Genomic DNA, 14,647 nt, shown 5'->3' on the forward strand with positions numbered 1-14,647 from the left:
GAAGTTGCGGACAATATGAGGAACTCAGTCGCTCTGGGCCAGCCTGGGATTCTACTTCTTCTGGTCACATGTCCTCTGCTGACTATCCTGCAGGGTGTCACCTGTAAGGCAGAGAGTGGACACTTAGGGGACAGTGATCCTGACAGGTGTATGAGACATCATTTTGTTGAGACCATCACACATCCTATCTACAAATGCAATTCAAAGGTAAGAACACAAAATTGAGATGCGGTCACTGATTGTATTTGTGCCAGATAAATATGTTAAAAATCCATATATATAAGAATATAAGAATATTTCTGCCTGTTTGTTCCAAAATGTCAGCCAAACAAAGTATGGATCCAGTAATATTCTTTGTGAAATTTAGAATGCCATTATTCATTTATACAACAATCTATCATATCTGAACAATACCTTAAGCAGTGACTGAACAATGATTCACGGTTCAGTGAGGGAGTCAGTTGTGAACTCAGAAACGGCTCTGAACAATCAATTGACTACGCAAGTCTGAATCGAATCGCTAGCTTGCAAGCAATATAAAGGCTGTAAATCTTATTGACTTCTTAAAAAGAATGGCTTACTTATTAAAGGGATAGTTCACCCAAAAATGAAAAATATCCCATGATTTACTCACCCTCAAGCCATCCTAGGTGTATATGACTATCTTCTTTCAGAGATATATTTAAAAATATCCTTAGTCCTCCAATTTTTATAATGGTTGTGAATAGGGGGCCACGTTTTGAAGTAAAAAATAATGCATCCATCCATAAAAAAAAAGTAATCCATATGACTCCAGGGGGTTAATAAATGCCTTCGGAAGCGAAGCAATGTGTTTTTCTAAGAAAAATATCCATATTTAAAACTTTATAAATTCAAATAACTAGCTACCGGCGGACGACCGTACGCAGAATGGATTATGGATGAATGCATTTTTTTTTTTACTTCAAAACGCAGCCCCCCATTCACAACCATTATAAACCTTGGAGGACTAAGGATATTTTTAAATATGTTTCTGATTGTGTTCATCTGAAAGAAGATAGTCATATACACCTAGGATGGCTTGAGGGTGAGTAAATCATGGGATAATTTTAATTTTTGGGTGAACTATCGCTTTAAAAAGAGTCATAAGAGTCATTTGTTTAATATAAACATCTTGTGCTGTTTGTTGTTGCATTTAGTGTCATTGTGTTCTGTAGTGTTGTTATCCTTAACTAAAATGAAAAATATTAAAAGTTTTGTGTAACTGAAATAAAGCTGAAAATATACAGTAAATATAATGAAAAACTTAAACTTACACTTGAAAAATGAAATGAAATTTACATTTAAATGAAAAAAAATAATGTTGGCAACTAACTAAAATATGTTAGAGTACAAAAATTACTAAAACCAAAAAAAGGCTATACAGAAATATAAAAAAATATATAATTAAAGTGACCAAATTATGAAAACGTAACCTAAAATTCTAAAGAAAATAGTGTATAAATAATAGTATAATAGTATAATATAACTATAATAGTATATAAATAATAATAAAATAACACTGGTAGGAAACACTAGCATGCACAAGATGATATTTGATGACACCACATATGGACGCACATAAAGCTTTCCCATATCTTGCCAATGGCGACTTGATTTCAGATTATTTTTATACATTTTTTTGTCAGTATGAAGGAGTTCTTGTAGTCTTATTTTCAAAAAAAAAAGAAAAAAGAAAGAAAAAAAAAAAAGCCTTATTAGAATTCAAGTGAAAAGTATACAAAATTTGAGCTCCCATGTTGCTTATTGTATTACAAAAATGGTTTGGGAGGTCAGGTCTTCTTGTAAGACAATACACTTTCTACACCCACAACTTTTCTGCTAACAAGCTGTGTAAAAACAATTCAAGTCTCCTGATGCTTTAGAAGTTTTTACATTTAAATACTGACCCCCAGGGATGTCCCTCATAATTAGAACCCAAGGCTGAGAAGAAACCTTGTTTTCATTTATTGAATCAGATAGCATGGCCGGCTTGTCTAATGACCTCTACCTTTAACTACTTTGACACCTTGGCAAGGAACACTGCCTGCCTGTGCGGCCTAAAGCCTCGCCAGAAATAAGCACTCATGAGGTGCATAAAATGTCTGGAGGTGGCACAGTTCCAGGGCTCCACACAGTGCTATGCCTGAGTAATTTTTTGGTTATCGAAACAATAGAGTGCCTCAGATACATCCCCTCAAAATAAGCCATCGATAATAAACCGTAGGATGAGTTCCAGATGCTCTGATTCACCTGTACCCCTCAGAAGAACAGCCTCTTATGATCTGTATATCGTGAATTGAGTTTCTCAGGCACTCGCTCTTACAAACCCAGCTGGGCTGTGTCAACAAATATCCAACTTCCAATAAACTGAAGATGAGCTAGTCAGCCACCTGTGCTGGAGCTAAAAATCTTCATTCTACAAGTATTAAACAAACTCTATGTTCTAATTACCAGACAAACAACCTGATTATCCACAAGCAGTGAGTAGAAAATGGAATGGTTTAATTCAAGGATCCAAATAAAGCAGCTGAATCTCTCTAAAGTAATTAAAACAGGCACTGCATACATGATTGCTTCCAGAAACTAATTAGTGAATAGGGCTGGGTAAAAATACTGATATTCCAATTAATCATAATCTGCACTATATAGATTCCTTAAATCCCAAGAACTATCCTTTATGTTGCCTGCATCGTTTTCAGTGGCACACTCCTAGTACTCAAATCAGTCATTGGTGATGGGAAGAATGGATTGTTCTCATCCGTTTACAGTCTTTATCTATGAATTTTATTCAGCAAAATGAGCTAATCTTTATTCAAGTCATATTGTCCATTTGATGATAGGATGTTATATTCCCTAAACATGCAATCATACCAACATCCGATCCAGATATTCCGAATTAGGAAAATTATTATAATATACCCTAGCCAACGATAAATTATGAGAAAAATAACCTCCCGAGTCCTAAGTCAGTGACAGAAACAATGAACAAATCGTTCACAAAGGACCATCAGTTATAAAGCAGCTGTCATATTTTATGTGAGTTTGCAGTCTGAATTTCAATGTAATAAGATACAAATGTAGTGTACCTACGTTGTCCTTGGGGACTGCATGTAATATCATACAGCCTGACTAGTATGATTCACGAACAAATATCCCTTTTAGTGAATCAAAAACAGTCAGAGCAACTAGTGTAGTCAGATTCATTAACAAATGACTCTTATGAACCGGTTCTATTTAGTGAATCAAAAACATTCAGTGCAACCAGTGTAGTACTACTAAATGTGAAAAAAAAAATCTGAGCGTGATATTGCTTTTATACAACAGTTCAATAACCAAGTTAATATTTTGGAACAAATCCAGACAACACAGACAATAAGAGTAATGCAAACTGTGTTGTTGGACTCTTGAAACTCTATGGCCCAGTTTCACAGACAGGGCTTAGTCTAAGCCAGGATTAGGCCTTGGTTCAATTAGGATATTTAAGTAACTTTTATAAATGTTTACTTGAAAAAAATATTACTGGTGTGCATCTTGAGATAAAACAATGGCACTGACATATTTTAAGATATGTCAGTACAAGGCGCTTTCAGTTAAAAAAGCTAAAACTTGCATTTTAGTCTAGGACTAGCTTAAGCCTTGTCTGTGAAACTGGGGTGAAACTCTGTGACAGTTTTAGAAGGTGCCCTGTGTAATTTACAGCATCAGCTGAGAGATCATTTCTTTGATATGCAAGCAAAATGGATTTTATAACTGAAATATGCCCAAATGAATCAGAATCAAATCAAAATTAAGAGCTTGTGAATTGGAAAATCAGCTCTAGTGGTTAAAAACAAACACTGTATATAGCCAGACCATTTTGTATCAAACAACTAACCCATCAGGTTCTGAGTGACAGACCTCGGCATGTACACAGGCCCATTGTCTAAAAGCAGCACAATGGATTAAACTCAACTCCGTCACCTTTAAAGAAGCTTATTACACATTGCATTAGTTATGAGGATGGCTGTTGCTTCCATGCAAATTTCAGCAGTGCTACACAATAGGATCCACCTGCGCAGTCACTCCGAGATAAATATAGAGGGGAAGAAGAGCTTACATCTGCTGCCCAGCTTTTGTCATCTTGCCATATTTCCTTGGATATTCATCTTCTGTGGCCACACACCTCCACTGCACCCCCCTCTGAAATCCCCCACATCTAACCTCCGATTGTTTTACGAACATGGCCGTATGCCTACAGTTTCAGGTGACATTAATAATGACATCAGCTAAAAGCAGCAAGTCAATGCCGCTTCATTCATGGATGTCGGACCATGAGTGATGCATATCGGGTGCTTTTTGGCCTCAGACAGGCTAGTGTTCTTTATAACAGGGGTGACACTCCGCTAACACTATGCAGCTGAAAGACAACATGACATAGGAGTCCATTTACGGAGTGTTCAGGAATGTGGCGGCCCGCGGTCTGGCCAGCACCTCATATTCCGAATCAGTAGACCATTGAACTGGGTCACGTTTGTGTCTATCATTGCAGATGAGCATCACTCATTAACCTTTAATTACGAGAGAACTCTTATGTAGGACAGAGCTTTTCAAAGGGGGATTTTTTTGATGAGCGAATCTCTCTTTATCAGCCAGTGAACTCCAGCGATGTAGCCAGGTGGATCACTGACCCCTATAAATCGGTCCTGCGAAGTGCAAAGCCTTTCATCTGTCACACAACAATCCTCACAAAGCAGATGAGGCAAATTTGTGAGATTGAGGTATTTGGGGGAGTCAAGTAGCCTGAGCATCCAGGTCTGGGAGAGATCAACCACACTCCCATCACCATGCAGGTGCAAGGTCAAAGTGAGAGAGTACACAAGCTTTCTTTGTTCAACACTGCAAACTTTCTCAGGAAGCTTATCTTAGTCCTGACACAGGGTTCAAATTAGGGATGGAACAGGACTCTTGCTTTATAATAACAAAAAATGCTTGTGCAGACAATGAAGGTGCTCTGCCTACTGGTGACACTACTTAGTCAGAAAATCTTACACATATTTCAGTTTGGGACTACAGAAAAGGAGACTGAAAATGACTGAAAATAATTTCTTTAAATGAGTTCACAAATTGAGCTTGGATTCACACAAAGTTTTTGTAAAAATATGGTCACACTGTAGATTAGGGTTCAATTCTCACTATTTACTATTAACTATGACTTTCACCTCAATAAACTCTTAATTACTGCTTATCAACAGTTAGTAAAGTAGTTGTCAGGTTTAGGTACTGGGCAGGATTAAGGGATGTAGAATATGAATCATGCACATTAAGGCATTAATATGTGCTTTATAAGTAATAATAAACAGCCAATATCCTAGTAATATGCATACTAATAAGCAACTAGTTAATAGTGAGGATTGAACCCTAAACTAAAGTGTTACCAAAAAATTTTGTATGGTATCATCCAACTATAATATTACAATATATGCCTATATAAACATTTTATAGAAGGAGACAGACAGATGATAAATAGATAGATAGATAGATCTTTAGAATATCTTAATTTTATTTCTTAGAAAACTGAATAGGGGCAATAGTCTTAAAACACAAATATTTATTTATCCAGACCATAGACTGTAAAAAAAAAATATGGACGTAGTGTCTGTGACGTCACCCGTAGGTTTCTGAAGAGCATTTTTGAAGCCTAAAGCCGGCCGTTGCCATCTTGGCAGCGTGTCACCACGCATTACTTCCGGATAACGGAAAATGGGCAAGGAGGTGAGACATGGGTGGAGCTGAGGTGACGTGACAGCAGCAGACAAACGGGTAGTGGTGACAGCAGCAGCAATCCACTTGTCACTCAAGTGGCCGCGCCCCTAATTATGTAAAACTTTAAGGCTTAATATAATTTAAATGGATGAGTTCTAAAAAAATTCACCCCCCTCACAGTTGTCATGAAAGGTAAAATTAGCTGTATAGACCAAAACCACAATTTGTACCAGGCTGAAAACTTGTTTTTTTTTCTTCTGTAAAGTTGGGCATTTTAACATGGGGCTCAATGAGATTCTGCTCTCTTTTGGAGCCTGTCTCTAGCGGCCAGTCGATGAATTGCAGTTTAAGTCACTTTCGTATTGGCTTCAAGAGAAACGGAGGAGGTTGCTGTTTGATCCAGACCTGGAAATTACTCAAATCAAATTCCATACTTTTCCAAAGTGCATAGGAACCCTGAGACATACAGACAGACAGATAAACAGTTAAACAGTTAGACAGATACATACTGTACAGATAGATTGACAGAGAGAAAATAGTTAGACAGTTAGGCAGACAATTAGATGTATATCTATGATAGATATGATATGATACATGATAGATACATGATATATGCAAGTATCATGTTTTTTTATTTATATATAATATGTATATGCTTTGGTAACATTGCACTAAACAGTCATGGCTAATAAAGCTCATTTGAAAAAAAAAAAAAAAATGAAATAGATAGATAGATAGATAGATAGATAGATAGACACATTAATTAATGTGTGACAAGAGAAAGACAGTGACACCCTTTTACTCAAACATGGAACTAAATGAACCTTTTTTGCTCTACAGATGGTCCTCTTGGCTCGATGTGAGGGTCACTGCAGCCACACGTCCCGCTCAGACCCCCTGATCTCTTTCAGCTCCGTCCTGAAGCAGCCTTTCAAAAGCACGTGTTTCTGCTGTCGTCCACACACCTCCAAACTGAAGGCAGTACGTCTGCGATGCTCGGGCGGGACACGGATAACCGCTACTTACCGTTACATCCTTGCGTGCAGCTGCGAGGAGTGCAGCTGAATAAATTTGTCATGGAGAAAGACCCTCTGGCTGAAACACATTTAAAAAAAAATTGAAAGTACACTTTATTACTGATGATTCAGAGCAACCATTATACGATTCATTAGCACTGCAACAAATGTTGCCAACAACCCATCAAGACTTCAAGAAGAATCACATCACATGTAAAGCGGCCCATACACTCGGATTTCCAGATGTTGGCCCGCCCGTTGCACCTGCGCATGCGCTCAGCCAGTCAATTTACTTTTATTGCATTCCATTGTTTTGATCACCGCGTGTGTAAAATAGCGGATGCCGACAACAACATTGTAAATCTTGAGAGAAATTTGATGAAGCTGAGGGGGAGTCACTTTGGCGGACTGTTTTACAATATCTGAGAGATTTGAAACACAGACCAGGACAGAAGACTGGATGTTTGCATAGAAAATGCAAGTGGTGAACTATATAAACTTGATTTATGTCTAGGATAGAATTTAAATGGATAGTTCAACCAAAAAAAGAAAAGAAAAAAGAGTCCAAATGACTTTACTTCTTCTGCAGAACACAAAAGAATACTGTTTTAACTATTTTATTTAACGAAAGTCAGTGGAGTCCAAAACAACATTGGAGCCCATTGACTTAGACATCTTTTGTGTTCCACAGAAGAAAAACAGGTTTAGAACAACGAGAGGGTGATTAAATGATGACAGAATGTTCATTTTGTGGTGAATTATCCCTTTAAAGTACCTGGAATTGCCCACATGTTTCGGCACACATTTTTGCTTCATTATACCAGCTTAACATTTGAACAATGAAAAATACTCTTGTAAAAATCATATTGCCAATTTTAGACTTCAAAAATCTCCTACAGGTTTTTCCTGTGGGGTTCACAGCCATCTACCATGCCAGACTGTATGTGGAAAATGTCTGCGTTAAATCTGTTTATTTCATCATCAAAGTCGCGCAATGGCTCATGACACATAATAGCAGCAAGTTGTCAAGCTAATCACTTACAGTTATAATAACTATGATGTTTGCATTGTGGAATTGTACAGTAAATGACAAATATCATATAATATCATATAAAAAAAATGAAAGCAAATGTATTGTTCCTCAAATTTCTCAAGTCTGTGGAAATAAATTCACCCTCTACAAACTGCTGAAATTGTACCGCTGGGAAATTATGACAATTTGCTTGCTGGACAGGTTTGTACTCCACTACAAACATGACAGCTTTTTGGGCTCTGCACATGAATCTAATAAACAGTGCCCTTTTGTTTTTAAAGACTGACTGGCTGCCTTGTGCTAGCTGTCTTGTTACACATACTTTGGCTCCTCGATACAATGTGACTTTGAGTGGGGCTATAATTAACTTAATGGCTAATTTGACAGCATGACAGACAGTCCACATAATAGCTGTCAGTTGAGTTCTCTGTAATTTTTATGGCTGCCCCAAGACATCTCCCTACACGATCGGCTGCAGTCAAAGCACCTAACTAAATGACACATCATGTTGTTCTCTGACCTTCCATTAATTCTAACAGAACATTCCAGGTGTTGTACACGTGTGTGTCTTTATCCCTTCTCAAACAAGTAATAATTTAAGCAAAACCGACAAGTGATTCAAACAGAATGGTTTGTTAAATATATCACCTGATTACTATTAATTGAAGCCAGTTCCAATTTTGGCCAAAGAGTGTGACTTTTTCTTCTTGTGTGGTGTCCAATTGAGTGGGGAAAAAACACATTTAACCATCTAAAACACAAGAAGGTAAGTTTGTTCTTGCCAAGAATGTTGAAGAAAGATTCCATGACTAAAAGACAAAGCCCAACACCATTGCTCTATTGTGATCATTAAATCCCCTCTGACTGCAATATCCTTTTGATCTCTCATAAGATACCAATTTGAGGCAATGTAGTATTCTCTCCGCTAACTTCATTAGACTGAAGCCAATATCAGCTGCAATTTTTTCATAACTGAAATTTAAATGGTTATTCGCCTCTATGTTTTTACTACTCACTCACTCTTCTTTGAAACAATCCTCCTTCACTGGACTTGCACGCACAGCTACTTTGCAGTAAAATTCTGTAAAAACAAAGATAATTATTTCAACAAAAGCAAAAACAACTGCATATCAAACAAATGGTTGTAAAAGGATGTGCACCTCATTCAGCCATAAACATCCTATTTGAACAATGTTGTTGGAATGTTTGTCCAACAAAATGTTTGTTTTTGTTGTTTTTTTTTAAATTATGTACATTTAATCTATGATATGACTAGAAGTATCAGGAAGTATAGCCTAATATAACGGCAATTTATGTCGTCAACATCTTCATATAGCTTCTGTTGCTTTTGCACTGTTGCACGCTATAAACTAATGTAGCAACTACGCCCTCTTGTGGCCGACAGTGGCTGGACCGTTTATATCCTTTTTTACATTCCTTTGAAAGAAATATTTCAACCAAAATGAAAATACTATCATTATTTACTCACCTTTAAGTCGTTTTCCTTAGTCCAGGGACATAAAAAGAGATGCTTGTTCATGAATGTTCACGCAGGTCTTTTCTCTACAATGAAAGCATATATGGGTATCAAGGTCCAAAAATGACAAAAGCACCATAGTCCATACACTATATCCCTACACTATATCCCAAGTCTTAAAGAGATAGTTTACCTAAAAATGAAAATGTACTCACCCTGATGTTATTTTCAAATAGGAGGTGGCAGAATTATGAGTTCTCTGAAATGCAGGATATTGGTTTTCAATTTACAAGTAAAATAAGATCTGTGGTGGTGACAATACTTGAAGAGATTGTCACGTTTTGTTCTACAACATACATTAGAGAGTCATAATTTGAACATGAATTCAGAAACCATTGCATAGTTTAAAATGTAGGTTGCTGTGGCTGTCCAATTCATCAAGCACATACAGTAAATTCACAACCTTGAGGTAATTACATTTTACAGAATAAAACATGAAACTTTCTCCAAGTAATGGTAAGGACAGACCTTTTAGTGACATTTTAACATTTCAGTGAAAGGCAGAAGAAGTGGGATTTAGGACACTAATACAGGTGCTGGTCATATAATTAGAATATCGTGAAAAAGTTCATTTTTTATTGTAAATTATTTTAAAAAATGAAACTTTCATATATTCTAGATTCCCTACATGTAAAGTAAAACATTTCAAAAGTTTTTTTTTGTAAATTTGTTGATTAGAGCGTACAGCTAATGAAAGTCCAAAATCCAGTATCTCAAAATATTAGAATATTTACATTTGAGTTTCATTAAATGACCATCCCTACAGTATAAAATCCGGGTATCTTTTGTTTTTTGAAACCACACTAATGGGGAAGACTGCTGACTTGGCAATGGTCCAGGAGACAATCATTGACACCCTCCACAAAGAGAGTAAGTCACAGAAGGTCATTACTGAATGGGGTGGCTGTTTACAGAGTGAAATATCAAAGCATATTAAATGCAAAGTTGACTGGAAGGAAGAAATTGGGTAGGCAAAGGTGCACAAGCAACAGGGATGACCGCAAGCTTGACAATACTGTCAAGTAAAGCCGATTCAAACACTTGGGAGAGCTTCACAATGAGTAGAATGAAGCCGGAGTCAGCACATCAAGAGTCACCACACTCAGACATCTTCAGGAAAAGGACTACCAAGCCACTTCTGAACCAGAGACAATGTCAGAAGCATCTTACCTGGGCTAAGGAGAAAAAGAACTGGACAGTGAACAGTGGTCGAAAGTCCTCTTTTCAGATAAAAGTAAATTTTGCATTTCATGTTGAAATCATGATCCCAGAGTCTGAAGGAAGACTGGAGAGGCACAGAATCCAAGCTGCTTGAAGTCTAGTGTGAAGTTTCTGAAGTCAATAATGATTTGGGGGGGCGTGACGTCTGCTGGTGTTGGTCCATTGTGTTTTATCAAGTGCAAAGTCAATGCAGCCATCTTCCAGGAGATTTTGAAGCACTTTATGCTTCCATCTGCTGACAAGCTTTATGGAGATGCTGATTTCCTTTTCCAGCAGGACTTTAGCACCTGCCCACAGTGCAAAAACCACTTCCAAGTGGTTTGCTGACCATGATATTACTGTGCTTTATTGGCCAGCCAATATGCCTGACCTGAATCTATGGGATATTTTCAAGAGAAAGATGAGAAACAGTCGATCCAACAATAAACAGATGATCTGAAGGCTCAATAGTGCCTCAGCAGTGCCACAGGCTGATCACTTCCATGCCACACTTCACTGATGCAGTAATTTGTGCTAGGAGCAAGTCATTTGCTGTAATATGTCCTGCCGATCAAGTATTGAGTGCACAAAAGAACATACTTTAAAGAACTTTAACTTTTCTGTTTTGCAAATCCATTTTTTGATTGATTTTAGGAAATATTCTAATATTTTGAAATACTGGATTTTGGACTTTCATGAGCTGTACGCTCTAATCATCAAAATTTAAAAAAAAAAACTTTTGAAATGTTTTACTTTACATTAGGGAATCTAGAATATATGAAAGTTTCATTTTTAAAAATAATTTATAATAAAAAAATGAACTTTTTGATGATATTCTAATTATATGACCAGCACCTGTATATTTATAATTATATCTTAAGCCTAGTTTCACAGACAAGGCTTTAGCATAGTCCCAGACTAAAATGGATGTTTGAGCTATCTTAACTGAAAACAACTTGCACTGACATATACAGTATATAATGTCAGTGTCATTGTTTTGTCTCAAGATGGACACCAGTAATGTTTTCTTCTAAGGCACATTTATAAAAGCTACTTAAAAGTCCTAATTTAACTATGGCCTACTCCTGGCTTAATCTAAGCCTTGTCTGTGAAACCAGGCCTAGTCTTTTATCTATAGTGTGCCCCCCAGCCCTAAGGAGGGCAGTGAGATGTGCTTGTGTTAGGTCTTGGTAACTTGCTTACTCAAATGAGATCAACAATGGATTTGGATTAGATGCTCATTATAGACATTATAATGTATGGCCTGACCGGCTCATCCTGAAGTGAGTGAGCTTTAAAGAAGATATATGTCTCATAGCCCGAAGCAATGTGTGTGAGAGTACAGGCACGACCTACATGACTACATCCACCAGATGGCAGCAAACTCTATCACATATAGTGCATGCAAAACAATACTTAAAAAAAAAAAAAAAAAAAAAACATTAGGCTACACAACAAAATAACAAACCAAGTAGACTAATATAATCTTTCAAGCAAATTACATATATATATATATATATATATATATATATATATATATATATTTGTTAGGTTTTAAAGACAAAAAGTACACAGGACACTTCCTAGCTGAGTTGGAAACTGAGCTAGCCTACACCTGTGGTTACTCTGCTAGGACACCTAAACTACATCTTTAATTTAGAAGTAAATTGAAATAGAAATGTTATTGCTCACAATAACATAGAGTTTCTGGAAGATATAGTACATTCACTGCCTTTTATACAACATAGCCCGGAACCCGAGCCTCTTGAACCCTTTGAAGGAGCCTGAAATATCTTAATGAGTACTCAAGTAAATATGTAAAATGTCTCATAACATATCCCTAATGATGTGATCTGGAAGTCTTGTCAGTGCTACGCTGAACACGTTTGTCAGACCACCGGGTAAATGCTAACCAACGCTACTTTCGTTGTAGTGAACATTACATCAGAGGACGTCAGTATATTAATATTAATTTAATAGCTATTGTTTCAGCGTTCACCTTGTTGCTAGGTAGATTTGTTTGTACACTGTAAATGGCAATTTTTATCTTAGCGGATAGGCAAAGTTCTATAAAAAATGAATTAATATCAACTAACTTACATTTCAGACAAAAAAAAAAAAAAATAGCCAGTTCATTCGCTTACTTTTCTGCCAATGGAAACAAAACCAAAGCATCTTGTTTTACTGGACACAGAACACCACACGGAATGAAATCCAATATAGTGGAGCGGAGCGACAGAGCTTTTCTTTCCCAATGGGCTTCAGATCCACTCCGGGTTTTCCATTTTTTCCTGTTCTCTGAGCCCTACTGAGAGAAACACCGCACTGAGCGACACCGCCACGCTTAAAAATTCGAGACAGGGGTATAGCTGCAGCCTGGAGCAATGGGCGTGCCGAAAAGAGGCGTTCCGAAGGTGAATCGGTACAACTGAAACTACCCCTAACCCTACCCCCACACCCTGACAGACAGCTGTATCGACCAATCATAAAGACCTTACTCCACGCCCCTACCTTTCGGCACGCCCGAACTTTTAGCCACGCCCATTGCTCCAGCCTGTAGTGATCCCTACTTGGAGAATTCAACAGGCCCGCTTCCAATAGCAAAAGTCCCGCTTCTGCTGACTCCAGGTGAACTCACCCTCAGCCAAAAACTATAGTCTCAGTTTAGCACCTATCGCAAGAACGCTGATCTCAAACACTACTTTAGCGTACGAATTCGCGTTTTCAGACATAGAAAAACAGCGATCTTGAGCTCTAGAAAGCCACTCTACCAATTAATTACCTACCATTTTACGCGGCATTTAAAATATATTATAAAACGGATAGTTCCGGTCCTTAATTCTGATTGGTTGAGCCGCATTTGAAGCCGTTGTAATTCACTCTATAAACATAGGCTTGTGACCTCATTACGTATTAGCGCCATGACAGGTATGACTGCGATGGATAGACTTGCCGTGTTTTCAGTGCCATCAGTAGTAAAACTAAATAAATAAACTGTATAAAGCTCTTAGATTACTTATAATTTTCCACAGCTCATGTTGGCTGGAGTTTTTTGTCTACAAAAACTTCTTGGTTAAAGGTGCAATATGTAATTTTTTTGCAGTAAAATATCCAAAAACCACTAGGCCAGTGTTATATATTTTGTTCACTTACAATATCCCAAACGTTTCCAACTATTTGTAAATTGCAATTTTAACCAAGGCTCTGGGACGTGTGAGAAGTCGCATGTCAACTGCGTCATACCCGCGTTACCCTCGGTTTCCGGTTTTATTTTGTAGGAACCATGGAAACACCAAAGACGCTTTAATATATTACACTTTTTAATAGACAAGGGAACAACTGCTTTGATATATTTATAGACAGAAAAATAATTGTTGTTATATAGCTCAACACATTTAGACTTATTGTTTAAATCAAATTTTCTTGATTTTTTGCGAGAACCAAGCTTTACCATGCTTCAGAGAATAAACACTATTTTGTCAAGTAGCTAACATAGCATAATCAGATGCAGCTTTATTTTTAGTACCAGTGATACAGAATTTTCTCCATCATACAATATCCCTATTCTTTTGCACCGTATGTTGAGGTGAAGACCACATGTCCCAAGATTCCGCACTCAGACTTGGCGTCATCAAGCTACGCCTTTGTTTTGAATAGGCCTCTAGCGACCTCTAGCGGACAAAATGTTACATATTGCACCTTTAAGACATTTTTGCAGTGTTTCCTCAGCGGAACAATCCAAAAACACAATAAATAACAGTACAATCCACAGAATCCACCCACAGTTTCTGAAATGCAGAGGGTATATTATTTTAAAATTTTTCTTTTTCAGGTGTGGTACTGTATGTTCGAGTTAAGGTATTTTTACACAGCCGAATTAAGGCTGCTCTAAAGTGCTCTGTCTGCTCTGAATTTTGTGTAAAGATGTCTTTACTGTTTAATGATGCTTCTTGGGCGAACGCGCTACACCGCAAACTGTTCTGGTTTAAACTATAGCCTACTGTAATTTGCTGAAAGATAAGCAGATGTATGTGCGTGAGAAAATATAATGGGGTATGTTGTGTAAATAAATAAACAGCGCATGAAAAACAGTTCCAG

At 37.3% G+C, this 14,647-nt stretch overlaps 1 protein-coding gene and 1 long non-coding RNA gene across 2 annotated transcripts; one reads left to right on the plus strand and one right to left on the minus strand.

The window, feature by feature from the left end:
* The first annotated feature begins 11 nt into the window (after positions 1-11).
* On the plus strand, positions 12-7,966 carry ndp (norrin cystine knot growth factor NDP). The gene is made up of 2 exons (XM_051904977.1): positions 12-207; positions 6,604-7,966. The coding sequence occupies exons 1-2, from the start codon at positions 16-18 to the stop codon at positions 6,826-6,828; spliced, it is 417 nt and encodes a 138-aa protein (XP_051760937.1). The 5' UTR covers positions 12-15; the 3' UTR covers positions 6,829-7,966.
* A 127-nt stretch (positions 7,967-8,093) lies between these two features.
* LOC127518386 (uncharacterized) lies at positions 8,094-9,918 on the minus strand. Its single transcript, XR_007931540.1, has 3 exons — positions 9,505-9,918; positions 9,302-9,375; positions 8,094-8,893 (listed from the first exon to the last, which is right to left on the minus strand). It is a non-coding gene; the product is annotated as an uncharacterized LOC127518386 (long non-coding RNA).
* Between the last annotated feature and the right edge of the window lie 4,729 nt (positions 9,919-14,647).

Source organism: Ctenopharyngodon idella, chromosome 9 (genome assembly GCF_019924925.1).
Source record: "Ctenopharyngodon idella isolate HZGC_01 chromosome 9, HZGC01, whole genome shotgun sequence".
Lineage (NCBI taxonomy): Eukaryota > Metazoa > Chordata > Actinopteri > Cypriniformes > Xenocyprididae > Ctenopharyngodon > Ctenopharyngodon idella.